A 22,137-nucleotide genomic window follows, 5' to 3' on the forward strand; every position below is an offset into this window, starting at 1 on the left:
CCTCGCGTCTCTGCCGGCGTCTGCCAGCCGGAGCGCGCCGGGTGGGCTTGTGCTCGCTTCCGTGGGGGCAAACTCTTTATGTCCCCTCAGGGAGGGCGAGAGGGGGACACGGCTGGCCGTGGAGACCCGAACCCTGGCCGCGGGAGAACGAAGCCCCATCGGGCGGCCGCGAAGCGGCGGGCGAGGGTTTCTGGGCCCGGGACAGCTAGAGGCTCTGGGCGCTGGGGCGCACTGAGCGCCCGACAAGGCCTATTGCTGGGCATTGGACTCGAGCGCCACGCTCGGCGTTTCCCATCCATTCTGGCTCGGAATTAAGCCCACGGCGTTGCCTGCTCGCCTGAGATGCAGGCTCGCCCCTGCCCTAACCTGCCGCGCGCTGTCTCCGTGGGCTGTTGCTCAGCTGTCCTCCGCCCCTCAGCGGGCGGGCGGGCGGGCCGGCGGGCGGGAGCGCTGCCACAATCCAGCGCTGGAGAGCTGGCCCCTTCAGGCATGGGCAGGGTCCCCTTAAACCAGTTTTCCTTGAAGGTGAAGTGGGTAGAGAGCTCCAAATAGGTTTTAGCAACCTCTTGGCATATTCAGGAGAGCAAAGGATTTGGGAGGAAAAAAGCAAACACAGATCTTGGATTTGGCCTTAGAGAAACTGATGTAACTCCTCCGTGACAGACTGGGTGTGGGGATGGGAAAGGGCAGAGCAAGGGAGTGAAAATGAGTCTGAACAATTCTGCCCTGCGTGCAGGATCCTCGAGGGGCTCAGACAAAACTCAGACCCACTTCTCCGTCCCTAAATGCCCCGGATGAGAGCACCCTTTTCTATCAGAAATGCGGCCTTGGGGGGGACAGGCTGGGTTTTGCTTCCCCTACCAATTCTCTGCCCTGGTGCATCTGTCTTTTGCCTTCTTAGGAGCTGAGTTTGTCGTTTCTTTTTCCTTCCATCTCTCTGCCAGCCCACTCATACTTTGAGTCCAATAAGATTTTCGCATTGCCAAAGTCCCCATTTCTTCTAATCTATTATTCATCCAGCTGTCAGTTCCGCTCTGCCTCCCCGTAGCTCTCTAGCCTCAGCTCCTCCGCCGCCCGCCCGGGCATCTGTGCTCCGGCTGCCTGCCGCTCAGTTGTCTCATGAGCTCCACCTTCTTCCTCCTACCTGGCTGTCAGAGGCCTATAGCTCTTTGTAGGTCTTGGGGTTTCTAAGGGGTGATCTTCACGTTTAGCATAGGAAGGGGCCTGTGCAACCCAGAAGCTACCCTCAGGTCACACTCACCCTTGACACTTGTGTCTTCTCATCCGTCGCTCCGCTAACCAATTCCTGCTGCTCCACATCCGTGGACAAGCTCAAAGCGTGGGCCCCAGACCAAAAGCTTTAGGACCATCTGCAGATAGGCTGGATGCAAATTCCTGGCCCCCACCCCAGGTCAACTTAGTCAGAACATCAGGGGGCAGGACTTAACAGCGACCCATGTTTTACTGACCCTCCGAGGTCACTTGATTCATGCAAGTTTGAGAATCCTGAGTCCTGCACGTGGATTGCGGTCCTCAGAGAGCCCTCGCTGAGGGGCAAGAGGGCCTTCTCCTCAGCCATTCACAAGAGCACTTCGCTAGCGCTAAGAAAGACATTCATGCAAGGCAAAAGAAAAAGAAGAAAGAAAGAAAGAAAAAGATCATGCTCCCTTCATTCAGTAACTCTTTATTCAACCTATTGTACCAGGCTTGGAAAACACAAACACAAGTAAAATACAGCCCTTGTCCTCCGTGGGTTAAAAGCGGAGCACGCAGAGACACATAAACAACCGACTGTAATACAGTGTGATAAGTGCAATAATAGCTGCTCGCTGCATGCTGTGGGGCACAGAGGGCGTGAGGCACTCTGAGGGAGGTAGAGAATTAATCAGGAGCAGGATGTGGTGAGGGAGGAATTAGGGTACAAGACAGGCTGGTTGGGGTTGGTGGGGATAGAATTTCTAGCTGTACATGTGGGTTAAAAGGGAGGAAAGAGAAGGGGCCCCAGCAGCCAGACCGACCCTGGCTGAGCAGCCTGCACCCAGCAGTGCTTGGCGGAGCGGGGAGCAGGACCCATGCTTGTGGCTGGCGGGAGCCGGCTTCACCCCAGCCTGCGCTGCAGGTGCCACCCAGACCTGGCCTGGAGGTTGGAGGCTAAACAGGGTGCTAGTCACAGTAGGCTGGACAAGCCGCCATAGCACCCTGTCGCGAAGCCACAGAGTCGGGACGCCACAGGGCAGAGTAAGGCTGGCAGTTCTGCAGCCCAGAGAAGGGGCTCTTGGGGCTGGCGGGGGCGAGGGGGCGTGCAGAGACTGAGTACGGAGAACCGACTATGGGAGAAGAATGAGATGCTCAGTGACGAGAAACCACAGTGGTCTGTGCAGAGAAAGTCACAGAGCCTGGAGATGTGAACACAGCACACGTCATCCAGAGGCCACGGTTTGCGGAGCCCACGTGCTCAGCACGAAACTCGCACAAAACCCAGGTCAGGCCCTGGAACCCCAGTGCTGGAGGAAGCCAGCGAGCCCTGCTCACGAGCAGGCTCATGGCAAATAACGCGGGTGGGCCCTGGGACCTGCAGTCTAGGACGTCAGTGCCATGTTACTCCTCATCTCCGCGGCCCCACTCTGGAAACTCAGGACACAGCCTTGTCTACCTCGGATTAGATTTGGCCAGAGGAGCAACAAGCAGTTTTTACTTGGGAGACGGGGAGTGGGGGGGTGGGGGGCTCCAGCTCCCCACTTTCTCCCCAGAGGCATGGAACTCCACAGAGGCTCTAACCGAGGGCTCCCGGGGAGGTCCAGCCCCTTGCTGGGGGCCACTGGGAGTCCTCTGGGTGGGTCCCAAGAGGAAGTCACAACGGCTCACGTTCAGGTTTTGTGCTGCTACAGGGGCCCCCAAGGACAGTAGTTGGGACCCCGGTCAAACTGTCTGCTTCTGTAAGTCTCTGTGCTTCATCAAATAGGAAGGCGAGAAAGCGGAGCTGCAAAACCTCGGAAACATCCCGGGGTCAGGCATACAGCAACATGTGATCTGATGGGGCGTGGAAGCCCAGGTCCCCTGGGACAGCGGACTGACCCCACAGAATGCTCCCGGGGTCTGACGGAAGGGTGCTCGTGATCACCAGGGAGAGGGTGGCAGGGCAAGGTGGAGGGCTCAGGGTTTCTGCGGGGCGTGCCATCGGGCCTCTGAGTCCTGGAGGTGGGCCTGCGTGCATCCCTAATCTGCAGAGCCCGGGGAGACCAGTGACCCGGCCCTGCCTACTCCCCCACCCAGAGGCTGAAGAGTATTAGGTGACTGGTCCGGGTCAAACCTTGCCCCCAGCACTCTTTGCTCAGGGTGACTCAACTCTGCCCTAGAATTTATTTTTATATAAATATTTACAGAGCAGATTCAAAGACTGTTGGGAATTAGGGGAAATGATGAATTTTAAAGAAAAGGAATCGGATGTCTGGTGGAGTTCTGCGCTTCTCTGTTACAGGGAATGGGAAGCTCAGACTCGAACCTCAGAGCCTAGCTCCCCGTGCACCCCACACATCCCAAGCACACCCCGTGGTGGTCCCAGGGAGCCTTTCTCTTTGGGTCTCTCGCTTCAGGGAGCCAGTTAATGACGGGAGCAAGTTCAGCCTTTGTGTTTTTGTGTTTCCTGGGGGGCGGGGGAACACCCCCCTCCAGTACATAGCTCACCCCTTTCCCTTCCTCCTCCTCTAGAGGCTCCACACCTCCACCAGAGCCTGGAGGGCAGGATCAAGGGGTGGAGAGGGGCGCCCAGGAGGGGCCCTCAGGATTCACAGGTCTTTGTGGAGAGGTGCTGGGAAGATGGCAAGTGCAGAATTTGAGGTTCTGGTAAACTTGCAGGCCCAGCCTCTCTGCTCCCCGCAGCGGCTGCTGATTGCCAAGTTACACGAGGACTTTGGACAGTCGAGGCTGTGTGCATGTGTATGTCTGTGTGTCTTACTTACCCCAGCTAACCTGACACTAGGTTCGAGAAATGCGTGACTTAGAATCTAAGTAGGGCGGGCAGCCTGGCCGTGGAGGGGCGTGACGCGTGCTGATCTCGCGGGAGCTCCAGGGGCTCTAAGAAGTCGGAGGAACACGTAAATGTCATGACTAAGAGGCCGTCCCTTGAGGTCTGCAAGAACCTGACTTTAACACCCAGTTCTGCACCCTCATCGTGGGCTTGGAGGGTGACTGAGCCCCTCTGTGCTGCTCCTCACCTCTGAAATGAGGATGGCAATGGACATCGGCCCAGGACGCCGCGACAGGATGTGCACTGAAGGCCAGGGCCATGTCACAGCTGACACGGGCACCCATCAGGCACCCCCGGGGCAAACAGGGAGGGCGCAATGGTGCCCTCCCTTGGCCTGCGGCAGACTTGCCTGCCCCATTCAGGCCCTCCTGGCGCAGGGCGAGCGCACCGCACCGTGCTTCAGCCTCTGCGTCCACGTGGCTTCCGAGCTGCAGGACGCCATCTTGCCCAGGGAGAGCAGTTTGTTGTGGCGCTGGGAGTAAAAGAACTTGGTTTCTACTCACTCCTGGCCCCAGGACCCAGGCTGTGCGGCCTCGCCTGGTTTGTACCCTGCCCTTCTGAGCCCGCTGGTGCCCACTGCCACTTCGGGCCCTTCTGCCTGGACCCCCTGGGAGCCTCCCGGTCCCCTGTGTCACCCTGTGACGCTGCCGCCTTCCTGCTGCCCCCTGCTTTCCCTCCGGCTGCCCCTGACCCCCCGGGGGCTGACTGCCGTCGCCACTACCCCTTTGCCCGCAAGGGGACCGGAGCTGATACAGGGGGGCCTGGTAGAGGTGCCTCACACCCCGCATTCTCCCTGGCAGGAGCAGGCGGCCACCACCACCATGAGCAGCACCCTGTCGCCCACGGACTTCGACAGCTTGGAGATCCAGGGCCAGTACAGTGACATCAACAACCGCTGGGACCTGCCTGACTCGGACTGGGACAATGACAGCAGCTCCGCCCGCCTCTTCGAGAGATCTCGCATTAAGGCCCTGGCAGGTGAGGGGAGGCCCGGGATGGGGCCGCTGGGGAGAGGGGCTTGGCCTGCTGTGTCCTGTAACTTCACGGCAAGGCCAACTTGCTCTCTAAGCTGTGGAGTGGGAAGTGTGGATCCCCCTCCCCCTCCCGAAGCTCCGGCCCCCAACTCCATCCTCAACCTCAAGCACAAATCTCCTGCAATCCAGAACATTCCCGGCTTCCTGTTCCCCAAACTCAGGGGAGCCAAGCTGCCCTGGATTCAGTTGTGTTCCCCTCTCCTGACTCCCAGCCCTGCCCCTGCGTCCTGCTCCCCAATTCTTTTAGGGTTCGTCTCCACCCTCCCCTCCCTTACTTCTGACCCCCTCCCTTGTCCTTGATCTCCACTGTCCTCTCTGTCACCTCTTCTCCCTCCCAGTCCATTACCCTCTGCCCCCCCCACCTGTTCCTGCCACCTGCTGCCTGTTCCTCCCATCCTGTCTTCTACCTGTTCCCGCAGCAGGTTCCCTCCGCCCACCGCTGGTTCCCGCCGCCCATCCCTGGGGTTTGCTCTCCGTCTGCCTGGCCCCTGCCCTCCCCTCCGGCCCCAGGCTCACCCCATCAGCAGCTCTGAGTACAAACAAACCCGTCTGACGGCCTGGCGTGCAGTGCATGGCGGAGAGGTTGCCGTGGCAACAAGAGTGCGGCTGCCACCTGACACCACCAGCCCTGGCGTGGGGCTGAGTCACCCACTCACCCCAGGGCCCCCCACCCAGCTTGGCTTGCCTTCTCCATCCCACCCTCGCCCTTTCCACTGGCCTGCCCACGTCCCAGCCCGTGCGTGAGAGAGACCACGGCACTCTCCTAGGCAGCCCCCTCCAGGAGGACAGAGTGTGGGCGCAGAAGGGACACCCTGCGGGCGGTGGCCCCACCTTCTGCAGGCCCACCCAGGGGCACTCAGGAACACAGGTTCCCAGGCACCACTCTGGACACACTGACTTAGAATCCTGGGCTGTATGGTTCTGAAGTCAGGACTTTGGAAAAACTTTCCAGGAAATTCTTTTCAGCCACCCTGGGGGCATTCTGAGCAGGACAGCCTGAGGACCCCCAGGCTGTGGCCCTCATTAGTGGGGGCCCCTTACCCGTTCCTCCTGGGCCTCTCTGTCCTGGCCAGGTGTCCGCATGGCTGGTGACCCACGGCCATCAGCGGCCCGATAGGCAGAAGCAGGCGGGGGTTATGGAGTTTCCCTGGCACCCCGATTTGGGGTGCGTGCAGCCTCTAGAACTGTCGGGATATATCCGCATGCACGCCTGCCCCCACGACTGGGCACACAGGTCACCTGCCAGCCAGGGAGGACATTTGTTTGTGTGCCTGGGTGGCGCTCCGGGACGAGGCCTGTCCACAGGGGCGTCAGGCAGCGGGGCCTGAGGTGCTGATGCACAAAATGGGGAGGCGACCCGCAAGCTGTAAGTGAGCAGAGCTCACCTCCAGGGGGAGCTGGGAGGGGAATCCCAGCCCCTTGGGGGGTGCCCGGGCGGCCTGGGCTGGTCTGGCGGAGGGGGACCTGGGGGGCCTGGCGGCAGGCCTGAAGGGGATGGTGGCAAACGGGTGGAGAAGGCGTCTTTCACAGATGAGGGGTCCTCGGCTGGGCTGGCCGGCAGGCGGCCTTCGGGTTCCAGACCTCTTCTGTGCTCTCTGCTCGGGGGCTCAAAGCGTGTCCTGAGGAGACCCCCGGGCCACCTGGTCTGCACACCTGCGGACCCCTGGGAACCGGAGCTGGCTCTCTGGGTCTGCTGGAGCTCAGGCTGGGCCCCTCGCCGGTCTCCGAGGCACCGGCGGCTCCCTCCTCCGCCCCCAGGGCCTGGCCCTGCCCCAGCCGGCTCCGCCCCCCGCCCCTCCCCCGGCACCGTCCGACCTGTTTGTCTGGAGCTGCGGGGCCTCCTCTCTCACAGCCAGGTGTGCCCGGCGACTGGTCCCGGCGTCCACACGTCCTGAAACTCCCGTTCCACTGCTTGAAACTTCGACTATCCTTGAACCTCCCCCTCACCCCCACAGGGGACCCCGGCCCCTCGGGATCCCAGGCTCCAGGGGAGCAGAACCTTGCCGCCCGGCCCGCGTGTGCGGGCAGAGCATGGACGCTGGGCCCCGGCCGTGTAGGCGGCAGCAGGCACCATGAATGGGAGCGGCGTGAGCAGGGGGCTCGGGCCGGGCCTGAACGGGGCCGGCGAGTTTTACTATGAGGCGGTGGAGGGGCCCCAGACCCCCGGGGGCCTCCTGCTCTCGCCAGCTGCCTTCATCAACCCCGCTCAGTACGCCAGCGTGCTGGAAGGACGCTTCAAACAGCTTCAAGGTGAGCTGGGGGTGGGGGGTGGTTGGAAGGGGCCGGGCGTGGGAGAGGAGCCAGGGCACAGTGCCGGGGTGCACAGTGCCGGGCGGGAAGCTCCTCTGGAGCTCAGATGGCCCAGCCGGGAGGCAGTGGACGGGGGAGTGATTTCAAGTGGCCAGAAAATGCTTGGATGGGGAATCCGGGACCTGCTGGAAGGGACTGAGGGGCTTCAGTGCCTGTGCTGGCCTGGTACCCCCCTGGGTGCAGAGACCTGGTGCCCCCCAGGTACCCCCCAGAGGCCAAGGCAGCCCTGAGGCAGCGTCTGGTGCCCGTGGATGGGGGTGCTGTCCCATCCTGGGTGGGCTCGGTCGGTCGGGAAGCGCCCACTGGGAGGGGTGGGGGGGAGAAAGAGGGGAGTCAGTCCGGAGGTCGAGGGTCCCGCTGGCCCTGTTTCGGGGGAGTCCACGTGGGGGTGAGTGTGTGAGCGGCCGGAGTGTGGCAGATGGAGGTGGGGCGGACAGGCTCGGGGATCTGAGCCGGCGTGTTCGTCCTCACACCAGTCCACGCCAGTACCCAGTATTTCTGGGAGCCACTGGTTTGCGGGGGCGGCATGTTGTGGAGGCCTGGTAAAGGCGGACCTTGTGGCGGGCCGGGCGGCGGACACTTTCCTCCTGGCTGCCGCTCTTCCCCATCTTCTCCTTGGAGCCCACCGTGCCAATATGGCCTCGCCCAGTCTGCCCACCCGGCATCAGGGCGGCCCCCTGGAGCCAGCAGGGACCGATGCTCCCGGCCGTCCCCTGGATGCCCAGGCCTGCTGCCCCAACTGGGGGCCCAGGGGCACGCTGGCTGGTTCCACCAGTGCCGCAGAGCAAAGGGCCCCCGTGCCGTGGAGGGACCCCGGGCTTGGCCCAGGCACAGGGCTGGAGTAAGAAAGACAGGACCAGACATGGGCGTGCCGCTGAGTTTTATGGGTGAGGTGCGTAGGAATGTGAGATTAAGGGGTGCGTCCTTTCAGTTGCTGCGATGCGGGTGCTGAGATAGAAACAGAGGTGACTCTTCTGGCCTCGGCCCCTCGGCTGGGTCCTGTCACCGGGCTCCCCCGTGGGGAACTGGCGGGGGCCGTGCCGAGCCCCGGGACCGCCCCGGCCCGTCTGGGATGTTTCTGGGAACATCCCGAGTATTGGGCCTCCGCCGGCCTCAGCAGAAGCCCCCCTGGTGGGCCGGCCAGGAGGACTCTTTCCTGACTTCTTTTTGGGGATGGGCCCCTGACTCCCCGGCCCCCCATCCCGTTCTTGGGCTCGCCGTTGGCCCTGCTCCCAGCTTCGCAGGCCTTGTTTTCCTCCTCGGCAGTGGAATGCTGGCGAGCTGGGGCCGTGTCCCTTGCGGCCAATCAAGTGACCCCCCAGACGCAGCGTTGCAGCCTTCCCTCCACACCACCCCGGGGAGCAGGCTGGCCCGCGGGGCCCGCAGCCCCCGTAATGTCACGTCCTGCTCATGGCCCTCGAAGAGCCGCTGCTGCAGCTGCTGTCCGCACCCTGTCCGCTGTCCGCCTCCGGAAGGGGCCAGCCGCCCCTCCCTCCCGTGGGTCCTGAGCCACGTTAGATGGCGCCCGCCCACAGTCAGCCGCCGGCGGGAGCCGGCCGTCCCACACACAGTCAGTCAGCAGTAACCCACTGGAGGCGAAAGTAACGCGTCCGTTTACAGGCCAGGGACGGAGGCTCTGAGGAGGTGCCAGCGCCTCCCAGTTTCACCACAGGCCTCCTGCGTGCCCTGCCCCTGCCTGCCCCTCGCCCGCCTCCTCCCGAAGCCTGTTTCCTGCCTCTCATCTTTGGGCCTTTACCTTGCTTCTTCCCCAGCTTTTAAGCCACGGTTTTCTTCTGGCGTCTCCCTGCCCCTGCCTCCTGGCCTCCCTGCGCCCCACCCCACCCCTCCCCTCCCTGTCCCCCCCGACTGGCGTTTCGAGGCAGGTGCCCTGTTCCTGAAGGACAGGCCTGACCCTCTGTTACCGCCACAGATGAGCGAGAAGCCGTGCAGAAGAAAACCTTCACCAAGTGGGTGAACTCTCACCTGGCCCGGGTGACGTGCCGGGTGGGGGACCTGTACAGTGACCTCCGGGATGGACGGAACCTCCTGAGGCTCCTCGAGGTGCTCTCGGGAGAGACACTGGTGAGCTGGTCCCCGGGGAGGAGGAGCCCCAGGGCCCAGGGACCCTCCGCGGGCGGGCGGCGGCCAGCCGGCTCGGGGGCGCCTTCATGCGGGGCTCACCTGCGTGGATTAAACAGAGGTGCTGCGTCGTGGAACAGAACAGTGGCACCATTGAAAGCCTTTCTTTTCCCACCACCCCGGGCACGCGTAATTCCCTTGGGAATCTTAATCTGCCCAAGCCTATGGGCAGTCTTCGCTGTGCCTCCATGCACTTGGCCCAGCAGGGCCCCGGAGGCGTGAGGAGCAGGGTTCCAGGAGGGCTCGGAGGGGCAGGCCGCCCGGGCCCGCGCTGACGTCCTCTGTCCCCCACCCAGCCGAAGCCCACCAAGGGCCGCATGCGGATTCACTGCCTGGAGAACGTGGACAAGGCGCTGCAGTTCCTGAGGGAGCAGAAAGTGCACTTGGAAAATATGGGGTCCCATGACATCGTGGACGGCAACCACCGCCTGACCCTCGGGCTGGTCTGGACCATCATCCTTCGGTTCCAGGTACCTGGCGCCGGCTGGTCAACACGCCGGAGCTGCTCTGGAAGAGAGCGAGGCTCCGGGACCTTGGGGAGCAACTCACAGTGGCTGTGATCCCGGCCCCCGATGGACACTGTCCTGGAACAGGGCGGCGCACCCCTCGTCCACCGTAGGGAACTGGGGATTCTTAAGCCTCACCAAGGGCTTGAGAACTGCTGTGGGTCCTGGCAGCAGCCCACTCCTCTGCCTGGAGCCTGCTGGGCTCCCTCAGAAGAACACAGCCAGTCCGCGTCCCAGAGCCACGAGAGCCCCCCCACGCCCCACACCCCAACGCCAGGCCATGGTCTCCCCTCCTCCCCTCAGCCCTGAGCCAAGCTCTGTCAGCTTCACCTTAAAACTCAGTGCTCGGAAAAGTGTGCTTGACCCTGCTGTTCCCGCCCACGGCACCTTCCCTTGAGGGGTGTCCATGCTGGCTGGCTTCGTGCCCAGCCCCCTGCCCCAAATCCCTCGATGGTCTGTGGTCCCTCCCCCTGATGAAGGGCCCCCAGGTTCTGCCCCTACACCCCGAGGGGCATCCAAACCACCCTGTGTCCCCGCTCATGCCGGAGCCCCCGGGCAGGGCCTGAGCGCCGGCTTCCTCCCCTGCCAGATCCAAGACATCAGCGTGGAAACGGAAGACAACAAGGAGAAGAAGTCGGCCAAGGACGCCCTGCTGCTGTGGTGCCAGATGAAGACGGCGGGGTGAGGCGGCCGGGGTGGCCCTGTGGGGCGGCGGGGCACAGCGCTGTGGGCCCTGGGCCGCCTGGGGGGTGGGGGAAGGTGGGATAGGTGTCCCTCCTGGAGGGACTCACCGTGGCCCTGCTCTGTGGCCCTGCTCACCGTGGCCCTGCTCTGTGCTACAGGTACCCCAACGTCAACGTGCACAACTTCACCACCAGCTGGAGAGATGGGCTGGCCTTCAACGCCATCGTGCACAAGCACCGGTGAGGGGTGCCGGCGGGCTGCGGCGGGGCCTCTCTGCGCCCGTAGTGTCCGTGGGAGCGTGGGAGCTGGGGGCAGCGCAGTGGGTGTGGGTTTGGGACGCCTTGTTCTGGACAAATGGAGCCGGACTGGGTGGCTTAGGGATAAAGAGCCAGGTGGCTTCATTCCTCTGAGAATCTCTGCTCACCTTGGCCCCCCACCCCAGGCCAGACCTGCTGGACTTTGAGTCCCTGAAGAAGTGTAATGCGCACTCCAACCTGCAGAACGCCTTCAACGTGGCTGAGAAGGAGCTGGGGCTGACGAAGCTGCTGGATCCTGAAGGTGGGGCAGGGCCTCAAACAGGCCGTGTGTGTGCCAGGAGCTGAGGGAGGGGAGAACGGGGCGTAACTGCTGGTGGATGTGGGGTTTCCTGGGGGGAGGATGAAAGTGGTTGGGAATGAGAGAGTGGGGTGAAAGCTGCACCCTGTGAATCCGCCAAGCCCCTGGGGTGTCCCCTTGGGAAGGGTGAGCTATAGGGTATGCAGGTTATACCGCATTTCCAAAAAAGCTGCAGGAAGAAAGGCAGGCTGGGGCGGAAAGCCCTGAGCTGGGGCCCTACCCCGACCCCCCACAGGGCAGGCACAGCTTCCGGTAGGCCTGGGCCTCACTGGGCTCAGTTTCCGCATCCCCGAAACGGGAAGACCGCTCCATGTATTCTAAGGCCATTCTTGGACCCCCGCCCCGCCTCCTAAGTGAAGCCACACAACTTTGACATCTCTCCAGCACTGGCCTTACCGTCAGCTGACCCTGCTGTGGTTCTGAGCTTCAGGCTGATGGGCCTGGCCGCTGGGCTCTGCCTTTGCGCACTTGACAGGCTTTCATTAACCCAGGCCTCACGATGCCACCTTTGAAATCAGCGCACTTTCAATCCTTGGTTTATGGGGGAGAGGGGCAGCCCATAAGGGCTCAGGGGCTCCCCAGGCCGTGCAGCATGGGGCTGGGCGTGGCCTCAGGCAGCCTGGCTCCTCGGCCACTCCTGGGAGAGCAGAGACCGCGTTGGTGCAGCCGGAGTGGGGGACGGACAGACGGGCGGAAGGGCGGGCGGAAGGGCGGAGTGGCCTCCCTGCTGGGGCCGTGCCTCCTTTAACTTGCTGGGCACATTTGGGTCTTGGTTATTTTCTCGCTCCCGTCTCCATCCCACCTGTAGCTCCATCTCCTCTTAGTTTAGAATGACAACAGCTAACTCTGGGTGGCAGTAGGCCAAAGACAAGTTTCCCTGGACAGCCACTGGGCGCTCGGCTGTGATAAAGACACTGAAGTACAGCAGAGCGTCCGAGGTGCTGCCAGATGATTTTGAGGGCCTCTGTCAGATGGGGGTTCCCAGACTAGTGGCAGGGCTCCCAGCCCCACAGCCTTCCCTGGAGGGAGGAGGCCATGTGGCCGCTCCTTGGCCCAAGGGCTCTCAGGCCTGAGGCTAGAAGGAGCCGGGAGGGACCCTAGCTTTGTGGTGCCTAGCAAATTCGCTTGGTGTACCAGTCACTTTTGCCCTGAAGGGAGCTGGAAAGTGTCTGCCTTGGAGGCCTAGGGGGGTCTTGGGGTCAAGGGCAGTCAAGTCGCAGGTGAGGAGGTCTCTGATCTCTGCGTCACCCAGCGGCCCTCTGTCCCAGATGTGAACGTGGACCAGCCAGACGAGAAGTCGATCATTACGTACGTGGCCACCTACTACCACTACTTCTCCAAGATGAAGGCCCTGGCCGTGGAAGGCAAAAGAATCGGCAAGGTACCCCCTCCACGGGGCGACAGGCACAGAGGCCAGCGGAGGCGTGGCCTGGGGTCTCACTCCCCTAACGCTGGGGCAGGGTAAGGTGCAGGCCTGGGCCAGCGGCCCGGTGGCCAGAGCCCACATCCCTGTCTGGCAGGTGCTGGACCACGCCATGGAAGCCGAGCGCCTGGTGGAGAAATACGAGTCCCTGGCCTCCGAGCTGCTGCAGTGGATCGAGCAGACCATCGTGACCCTCAACGACCGGCAGCTGGCCAACTCCTTGAGCGGGGTCCAGAACCAGCTTCAGTCCTTCAACTCCTACCGCACCGTGGAGAAGCCGCCCAAGTAGGTGCTGGCCACGCCTGCTGCGGCGGGGCGGCCTCTGGGGAGGGAAGTCGGGCCGTTCATGAATGCATGGGGCTCATTTCCCCAGCTCAGAGCACCAGGAGCCGGTCCAAAATAAATTTTTAAGAAGATTACCCTTTAAAAGAGAACCATGCTGTGGAACCGATTGCCGAGGGCAGGTGGGACCTGACCGGGCCAGTCAGGACGCGCCGCCCAGGGGCGGCGTATGCTCCGGCCCCAAACCAACACTGAGCCAGAAAAACACTCCAGGGAATGATTTGGGGTGCACCCCTTGACTCAGAAAGGTCTCTTGTTGGCATAGAACAGATGTCGCCTCAAGAACGTCTCCAAGGTGACCTTTGTAAGAACAAATCAGTCACGGGACAGCCACTGAGAAAGGGCGTCCCAGGAGGACCCTTATTGACATGAAAAGATGTTCACAAAAAATTAATGAAGAAGCCGGTCACAGCACAGTTCATCCCGGACAGCAGAGAGCAAAGGACTAGTGTCGGGCTCAAATCCTGGCTCTGCCCCGCCGGCGGGCTAAGCTCCTCTGGGCCTCAGTTTTCTCGTCTGGAAAATGGGGGTAAAAGAGAAGACAGATGGGGTCAACGGCCCTGACGGGGGCAGGGCGGGAGCCCCCAGACGTCCCCCCGCGGGGACGGAGGCGCCGGGGTGCCCGGTGGCGTCGGGTCTGCCCGCGTCCCCGGCTCTGCACAGAGGCGCGTGTTGCTCAGATGAGAAGACACACAGCATGGTCACAGTCCCGTGTCCCCAAGTGGCCTTTGGCTCTGACCCCGACCTGCTGTCTGGCCACAGGTTCACCGAGAAAGGGAACTTGGAGGTGCTGCTGTTCACCATCCAGAGCAAGCTGCGGGCCAACAACCAGAAGGTGTACACCCCCCGCGAGGGTCGCCTCATCTCGGACATCAACAAGGTCTGCGCCCCGTCGCCCCCAACCTGCCCCTCCTCCTCCCGGCTGCCCTCAGCCCTCCCCAGGTGGCCCGACCCTCCGTCCTCTGCCGCCTCCTGCGCCCCCGCTCCCCCCGTCTCTGTCTTTAAGATTCACATAAAGTTAAGCCCTCGGGTCCATGGCTGCTTCAGCGGCCCACCCTCACCTCACGCCCCTACGGTGACTCTTTCCGCCTGTGATATTATGAACAAGGTTAGCCCGGGGTCCCGCCACGCGGCAGGCCCAGTGGTTTCGCCTGCTGCCCGCCCCACTGGCCCTGGCCGCATGGTTCACGGCACTCCCGGCACCCGTTTCTCACACACCCAGGCCCCAGCGGCCAACCGCCCACATTCCCCAGACCCACCAGACCGAGCTGCCCTCGGACTCACCGCGCCCAGCACCCCTCCCTGCATTGCTTCCTGGGCGCTGGGCCCGGGCCCTGCGCCTCGCGCTCACCTGTCCCCACCTCGCAGGCCTGGGAGCGGCTGGAGAAAGCGGAGCATGAGCGCGAGCTGGCCCTGCGCACCGAGCTGATCCGCCAGGAGAAGCTGGAGCAGCTGGCCGCCCGCTTTGACCGCAAGGCCGCCATGCGGGAGACCTGGCTTAGCGAGAACCAGCGCCTGGTGTCCCAGGTAGACTGGGGGTCCTTGGCCTGTCCGGGCTGCCGGGGAGAAACGGGGCCCTGCCATGTGGGGAGCTGATGGGAGGAAAGCGAAGTGCATGCAAGAGGGACAAGCACCCCTGGGCCCGGCGGGGGGCTGGAGTCAGCGAGCCGAGGGGGACGGCCAGGAGGAAGCCTAGAGCCGCCCTGCGCTGATGGGGCCTCGCCTGGCGCGCAGGGGTGGACGGGGCCAGCACAGCCCCTGAGGCTCTGACTCCCCCCCCCCCCCCGCCCCAGGACAACTTTGGGCTGCAGCTGGCGGCGGTGGAGGCGGCAGTGCGGAAGCACGAGGCCATCGAGACCGACATCGCGGCCTACAGCGGCCGGGTGCAGGCGGTGGACGCCGTGGCCGCCGAGCTGGCCGCCGAGCGCTACCACGACATCAAGCGCATCGCCGCACGGCAGCACAACGTGGCCCGGCTCTGGGACTTCCTGCGGGAGATGGTGGCCGCCCGGCGGGAGCGGCTCCTCCTCAACCTGGAGGTGCAGAAGGTGTTCCAAGACCTGCTCTACCTCATGGACTGGATGGAGGAGATGAAGGTACAGGCCCGCGGGGCCGCGGGCGGGGAGAGCGGGCACCGTGGGGGCCTCTGGGGACGTTTCACGGCCGGTGTCTGGACAGGGCAACAGAGCAAAGGGGTCCCGTCCTCATGGGCTCGCCCGCTCGTGGGTGACTGATGGCAAGGCCCAAGGAGCCCTCGATAAAGGGGGGCGCACCGAGCCTGCGAGGCCTGGGGCTGCTGTGGGTTCCCAGAGGCCGCAGAGGAGGACGGGGCAGGGAGCCCGCCCAGGGGGAGCTGAGGGGAGAAGCTTCCGGGCCCAAGGGCGCCAGGCCCCGGCCTGGTCAGCACAAGAAGGCAGCCAGTGGGACTGAGGGCCGGGCAGCGGCCAGCGGAGGAGAGGAGAGAGCATCCGCTCACTTGGGGCCTTGCGGGCCTGCCCCGGGAACTTGGGTTTTATCCAGACTGGCGAGGAGCGCTGAAAGTGACGAGACGTTTTGGCAGGGGAGAAATGAGATCTCACCTTGTTTTTTTTTTTTTAAAGATTTATTTATTTGTGCATACAGAACTGGGGTACAGGCCAGAGGTGTAAGGGTGGTGAGAAGCGTCACCAGAGACAGAGTGGGGAGCAGAACAGGCAGATCCACGAAGTCCACTGCTGAGGGGAGCAGCGGGCGGTCAGGAGAGGTCTGCCGCGCCCTGTGGTCACCTCCGGGGCCGGCGGGGATCGAACTCATGCGGAAGCGGCTTTAGCTTCTCAGTGCTGTGCTTTACCCCGCTGCACCCCAGGGAGGGCCCTCACCTTGTTTTTAAAACGGGTTGTTTGGGGCAGGAAGCAGTGCTGTGGGCAGCCAGAGCGGGAGCCCAGGGGTGGCCTAGCAGAGGCGGGTCCCGAGAGACTCCGGGATCGCGGGGTGCTGGGAACTGGGCCCCGACCATGGGCCGAAGGGTCAGAGCAGACTTGGCCAGCGCCACAGCTGGGAACCGGGCGTGCGGAGGCCCGGCCCGGCCAGGGGGCTGTGTCTGTGCCGCGAGGGCTGAAGGACAGGACAAGCGGGTGGGCTCACCTGGAGCTGCCCAGAGAGTGGGGGAGGTGCGCTCGACGCAGAACAGCGTGAGGTCGGCACACGCGGCGGGCGCCGGCTCGAGGCTCTGTGTGCCGCTGTGCCCAGGGCCGGCTGCAGTCTCAGGACCTGGGCAAGCACCTGGCCGGAGTGGAGGACCTGCTGCAGCTGCACGAGCTGGTGGAGGCGGACATCGCGGTGCAGGCCGAGCGGGTGCGGGCGGTCAGCGCCTCTGCGCTGCGCTTCTGTGACTCTGGAAAAGGTGACGACTGGGGCGGGTCTGGGGAAGGGGGGGCCGGGCGGAGACCCAAGAGCCGAAGCCCCCAGCGGCCGCCTGCCAGGACACGGGGACGGAAGATGGGCGGGGGGCGATGACAGAGGGCGGAGGACCCTGCGAGCGGGAGGGAGGCCAGCGCCCGAGGCTGGGGCTGGTTCCAGCCCTGACCCCGGACTTTCCAGAGTACAAGCCCTGCGACCCGCAGCTGGTGTTGGAGCGGGTGGCCTCCCTGGAGCGGAACTACGAGGCGCTGTGCGAGCTGGCAGCCACGCGGCGGGCCCGTCTGGAGGAGTCCCGGCGCCTCTGGCGCTTCCTCTGGGAGGTGGGCGAGACGGAGGCCTGGGTGCGGGAGCAGCAGCACCTGCTGGCCTCCGCGGACACGGGCCGGGACCTGACCGGCGCCCTCCGCCTGCTCAACAAGCACACGGCCCTGCGAGGCGAGATGAGTGGCCGGCTGGGGCCCTTGAAGCTGACCCTGGAGCAGGGCCAGCAGCTGGTGGCCGAGGGCCACCCCGGGGCGGGCCAGGCCGCCGCCCGCGCCGCCGAGCTCCAGGCCCAGTGGGAGCGGCTGGAGGCCCTGGCGGAGGAGCGAGCCCAGCAGCTCGCCCAGGCCGCCAGCCTCTACCAGTTCCAGGCAGACGCAAATGACATGGAGGCCTGGCTGGTGGACGCCCTGCGCCTGGTGTCCAGCCCCGAGCTCGGGCACGACGAGTTCTCCACCCAGGCTCTGGCCCGGCAGCACCGGGCCCTGGAGGAGGAGATCCGCGGCCACCGACCCACCCTGGACGCCCTGAGGGAGCAGGCCGCGGCCTTGCCGCCCGCGCTGAGCCGGACCCCCGAGGTGCAGGGCCGGGCGCCCACGCTGGAGCGGCACTACGAGGAGCTGCAGGCCCGGGCCGGGGAGCGCGCCCGCGCCCTGGAGGCCGCCCTGGCCCTGTACACCATGCTCAGCGAGGCGGGGGCCTGCGGGCTCTGGGTGGACGAGAAGGAGCAGTGGCTCAACGGGCTGGCTCTGCCCGAGCGCCTGGAGGACCTGGAGGTGGTGCAGCAAAGGTAGGTGCCCGCGGCGGGGCCGGCGTGGGGGCCAGCGGGGTCCCGCCACCACCCCTGCCCTGGCCGCATCCCCTTGCGTCGTCACGTTGCCCGGCCTTGTCGAAACGCCTGCTCAGCAAACTCAAAAGTAGAAGCCCTCGAGCGACAGAGTCCCACGTGCCCATCGCCCGCCCCGTCATTGACGCTGTCTTGCTGCGCTTGGTTGGTTTTGCTTTGAGAGGCGAACAAGCAGTATTATTTCCCAAGCTTGTTCCCCAGGTTATTTCACTTTTATGCTCCAGAGGATGTGCCCTGTAAGAAAGACGGGAAGTATTCTCAAGTAGAGAAAAGAACTTTTTGTTTTATTCTTCTTTATTTCGTAAAAAGGCACTTGGACTGCCTTCGGCCCAGCGCGGGGATTGTGGTTCGGGGCAGGTGCCCGCGGGAGACTTCACCGCCTGGCTTTGATGTTGTAAACGTCTCGGGCAGAGACGCTGGCGAGCCTCTCGTGAAGTGGCGCTATTTACAGAAACAGAATTTTCTAATCGTTTAGGGAGGACGTTTCCTTATCGGCCCGCCACACCGTCTCGGTGTCACGGAGAACCTACTCGATCCTTAAATTTCTTGCTGGTTTTAGAAACGGATTTAAAGATTGTTTAGTTTTCAAGACATCCTCTGACAGGGCCGGCAAGCCACAGCCCTTGGTTCAAATCCAGACTGCTGCCTGGTTCTGTAAATACAGCTTATTGGAACAGAGGCTTGCTCACTCATGTACGGGGCGCCCGTGCCGCTTCCTGCCTGAGAACGGCAGAGCTTGCGCCAGAGGCCACGGGACCCGCAGAGCCTGAAATATTTACGGTCTGACCGTTGGCAGAAGACACTTGTGGACCCCCTCTATGAAACCCCCCCACCCAGCCCTGGGGAGTCACTTTACTGTGTCAGCCTCTGTCATCCCTTAAGTATTTTTGATTCTCAGCTCACAGGTGGGCGGGACCCAGGTCAGCAACCCAGGGTGGGACCCTGCACCAGGGCTGTTCCTGCCCCCAAACTTACGCAACTTCCAAGCAACTTGAGAGGTGGTGGCTTTTCCTCTCGTTTTGGAGGGGCCAGAGGGGTCCCTGCACCCCCAGCTCGTGTGAGGTGGACTGAGAGCTCGTGGGTCCCCGGGGAGCGGCCTCCGATCACGCCCGGCTCTCCCCCACCGCAGGTTTGAGACCCTGGAGCCCGAAATGAACGCCCTCGCAGCGCGAATCACTGCGGTGAACGACATCGCGGAGCAGCTGCTGAAGGCCAGCCCCCCCAGCAAGGACAGCATCGTGGACACCCAGAAACAGCTCAACCACAGGTGGGATGGGGGCAGGGGAGGAGGAGGGCCGGAGCGACCGAGAAGGGGCCCGGGAGGTGGGTGGGCCCAGGGGAGGGCCCCAGAGCAGGACTGGAGGCTAAAATGAGGCGGGAAAGTGGTATGGGTGACGACAAGGGAGCTCTGAAGAGGGGAGAGCCTGGCCAAGGAACATTCCAGAAAGAGTCAAGGGAGGTGACAGGGAGCAGCTTCTTAAAAGAGCAGAAGCAAGAGGCCTCCCCGGGCATCTAGGGGTTGAGTCTCAGCACTGCCCTACGACCTGAGTTCGATCCCCGGCCAGGGAGCGACCCACGCGGAGCAGCGACCCCTCCTCTCTCCCCGCTGCTCCCCTCAGCAGTGTATTTCAGATGATCCACCTATTCTGCTCCCCACTCTGCCTCTGGGAAATCCTCTCATGCCCCTCAACTCTGGCCTGTACCCCAGCTCTGCTATACACACACACACACACACACACACACACATACACACAAATACGTAAAACAGAGGAAGCGGGCGGCCAGCCATACCACGGGAGCGCGAAGCAGGGAAGACGCTTCCACGTCTGGCTGGTAGGGCGGCGGGGAGCAGAGCCAGCCAGCCAGCGCCCCCTCCGCCCGCAGGTGGCGGCAGTTCCGGTCCCTGGCGGACGGCAAGAAGGCAGCTCTGACGTCCGCCCTGAGCATCCAGAACTACCACTTAGAGTGCACGGAGACCCAGGCCTGGATGAGAGAGAAGACCAAGGTCATCGAGTCCACCCAGGGCCTGGGCAACGACCTGGCCGGGGTGCTGGCACTGCAGCGCAAGCTGGCCGGCACCGAGCGGGACCTGGAGGCCATCGCTGCCCGGGTCGGTGAACTGACCCGGGAGGCAAACGCCCTGGCGGCCGGCCACCCCGCCCAAGCGCAGGCCATCACCGCCCGGCTCGGCGAGGTGCAGGCTGGCTGGGAGGCCCTACGGGCCACCATGCGGCGGCGGGAGGAGTCGCTGGGCGAAGCGCGGCGGCTGCAAGACTTCCTGCGCAGCTTGGACGACTTCCAGGCCTGGCTGGGCCGCACCCAGACTGCCGTGGCCTCAGAGGAAGGGCCGGCCACCCTGCCCGAGGCGGAGGCCCTGCTGGCCCAGCACGCGGCCCTGCGGGGAGAGGTGGAGCGAGCCCAGGGCGAGTACAGCCGGCTGCGGGCCCTGGGCGAGGAGGTGACCCGGGACCAGGCGGACCCCCAGTGCCTCTTCCTGCGGCAGCGGCTGGAAGCCCTGGGCACCGGCTGGGAGGAGCTGGGCCGCATGTGGGAGAGCCGGCAGGGACGCCTGGCCCAGGCCCACGGCTTCCAGGGCTTCCTGCGGGACGCCCGCCAGGCCGAGGGCGTGCTCAGCAGCCAGGTGAGAGTCCAGGGACGAGGCCCGACTGGGGAGAAGCGGGAAACGGGGACCGGGGCCGGGGGCGGGAGGAGGAAGCAGCCGGCGGAGCACTCGAGGCAGCAAAGGGTTGAGAAAAACCCGGGAATTAAAATAATGCTGTAAATATAATTTACCAAAACTGACTTAAGAAGGAAGAGAAGCGCTCACCTGTCAGTGAACTGTTAAAGAGGCCAAGTCAGTGGCCACATCCTAGACAGGGTGTGGGGCCGGGCGGGGCGGGGTGTGGGCACCAGCCAGCTCTGAGACTCCCCGAGGCACCCTCCTCCCGCAGACAGGCACCCCCCCAGCCCCACGTCCCCTCTGGGCGCCTCAGTGGCACTTGGGGTGAACACGCCGCCCCCCTCCCACACAGGAGTACGTTTTGTCTCACACGGAGATGCCGGGGACACTCCAGACGGCGGACGCCGCCATCAAGAAGCTGGAGGACTTCATGAGCACCATGGACGCCAATGGGGAGCGGATCCGCGGGCTCCTGGAGGCCGGGCGCCAGCTGGTGTCTCAGGGCAACATCCACGCAGAGAAGATCCAGGAGAAGGCCGACTCGGTGGAGAGGAGGTGCGAGGACGCCGCGGGGCGCGGGGGGAGCCGAGATCCTCCGCGTGCGCGATGTGGGCGGGGCCCCCGTGGGCCCGGAGGTTCTGGGCTCCGCCTCGCCACGCCTGGGGGCTGCACGCAGGGAAGGCAGGTCCTGGGGGACGAGGGCCGAAGCTTCGAGGTCGCTTAGAGGGTCTCAGAGGTGTTGGCAAGGGTTTCAAGAGGGACCGTCCCCCCAGGCACAAGAAGAACCAAGAAGCCGTGCAGCAGCTTTTGGGCCGACTTCGGGACAACCGCGAGCAGCAGCATTTCTTGCAAGACTGTCAGGAGGTGAGCGCGCCCGCCCGCGCGCCGGCTCCCAGACCTCTCCCGGCCCGCCACTCCCGCCCCGGGCAGCCGAGACAGGGTCACTGAGGGTCACCAGCACGTGAGCCCTCCCGGGCGCTCCCAAGCCCCCCACTTCTCCCAGCTCACCCCCTTCCCATCCGCCTCCTCTGCCCACCCCCTGCCCTGCCCTCTGCCCTCGTCCACCCCCGCTCTGTGCTTCTCCAGCTGAAGCTCTGGATTGACGAGAAGATGCTGACAGCCCAGGACGTGTCCTACGATGAGGCCCGCAACCTGCACACCAAGTGGCAGAAGCACCAGGCCTTCATGGCCGAGCTGGCCGCCAACAAGGACTGGATGGACAAGGTGGACAGGGTGAGCGGCGACGGAGCAGCCAGGGGACAGCCTCTGCCGCCGCCTCCGCGCAGGCCAGGAGTGCAGCAACGAGGCCGGGGCAGCCTGGACTCTCGGGAGGGAAGTGGGGGGCTCCGGGCCCGACGGGCTATTTATTCCTCCTCGAACTTGGGCAAGCAGAGATACTGGATATCGGGAGGGTATTTTTAGGTGGAAAAACAGAATGGACAGGAAGCCAGAGGTAGGGAAGAGGTGGGGTGCTGCGTGGGCACAGGACAGAGTCCATCTGGAAGGAACGTGTGACTGAGAAGGCCGAGCAGCCTGTTTTTTTGCGCCTTACGGGCAGACTCGTCGCGCCACATCCTGGCAGCTGCGTGCCACTGCCTGCAGGTGGCGCTGGTTTGCGTAACCCCAGAAGCCGACCCTGAGCCGGGCGCCAGGGCCGTGATCTCTCAGAGGGGCTCACTGCGGGGTGCCCAAGCCAGCAAGCGCAGTGGGGAGAAGAGAAGAAGGGCAGGGAGTCTCCAAGGGCCGGCCGCCTTGCTGCTCACCCCAGGGGGCGTCCTGGGCCCGGCTGCTCCTGGGGCGGCCGCCCCCTCCCTGGAAACCACAGTCCAAGCAGCAAGGCTGGCCTCGGTGCTGTGCTGCGCCCAGGAGC

At 64.1% G+C, this 22,137-nt stretch overlaps 1 protein-coding gene across 1 annotated transcript in view; it reads left to right on the plus strand.

Annotated features, from left to right (window-relative positions):
- The window catches only part of SPTBN2 (spectrin, beta, non-erythrocytic 2), a 33,296-nt gene that overhangs the window by 1,589 nt on the left and 9,570 nt on the right, over positions 1-22,137 (plus strand). The window contains exons 2-19 of the mRNA XM_012725303.1: positions 4,828-5,005; positions 9,302-9,453; positions 9,807-9,980; positions 10,606-10,697; positions 10,859-10,939; positions 11,143-11,258; positions 12,584-12,696; positions 12,836-13,023; positions 13,843-13,960; positions 14,449-14,607; positions 14,874-15,176; positions 16,309-16,462; positions 16,660-17,530; positions 18,717-18,854; positions 19,472-20,228; positions 20,620-20,822; positions 21,041-21,131; positions 21,354-21,500. Coding sequence (XP_012580757.1) covers positions 4,849-5,005; positions 9,302-9,453; positions 9,807-9,980; positions 10,606-10,697; positions 10,859-10,939; positions 11,143-11,258; positions 12,584-12,696; positions 12,836-13,023; positions 13,843-13,960; positions 14,449-14,607; positions 14,874-15,176; positions 16,309-16,462; positions 16,660-17,530; positions 18,717-18,854; positions 19,472-20,228; positions 20,620-20,822; positions 21,041-21,131; positions 21,354-21,500 — 4,014 coding nt within the window. The 5' untranslated portion in view covers positions 4,828-4,848. The remainder of the gene's footprint in view (positions 1-4,827; positions 5,006-9,301; positions 9,454-9,806; positions 9,981-10,605; positions 10,698-10,858; positions 10,940-11,142; positions 11,259-12,583; positions 12,697-12,835; positions 13,024-13,842; positions 13,961-14,448; positions 14,608-14,873; positions 15,177-16,308; positions 16,463-16,659; positions 17,531-18,716; positions 18,855-19,471; positions 20,229-20,619; positions 20,823-21,040; positions 21,132-21,353; positions 21,501-22,137) is intronic.

The sequence above is a fragment of the Condylura cristata genome, unplaced genomic scaffold (genome assembly GCF_000260355.1).
Source record: "Condylura cristata isolate star-nosed mole 26May11 unplaced genomic scaffold, ConCri1.0 scaffold00015, whole genome shotgun sequence".
NCBI lineage: Eukaryota > Metazoa > Chordata > Mammalia > Eulipotyphla > Talpidae > Condylura > Condylura cristata.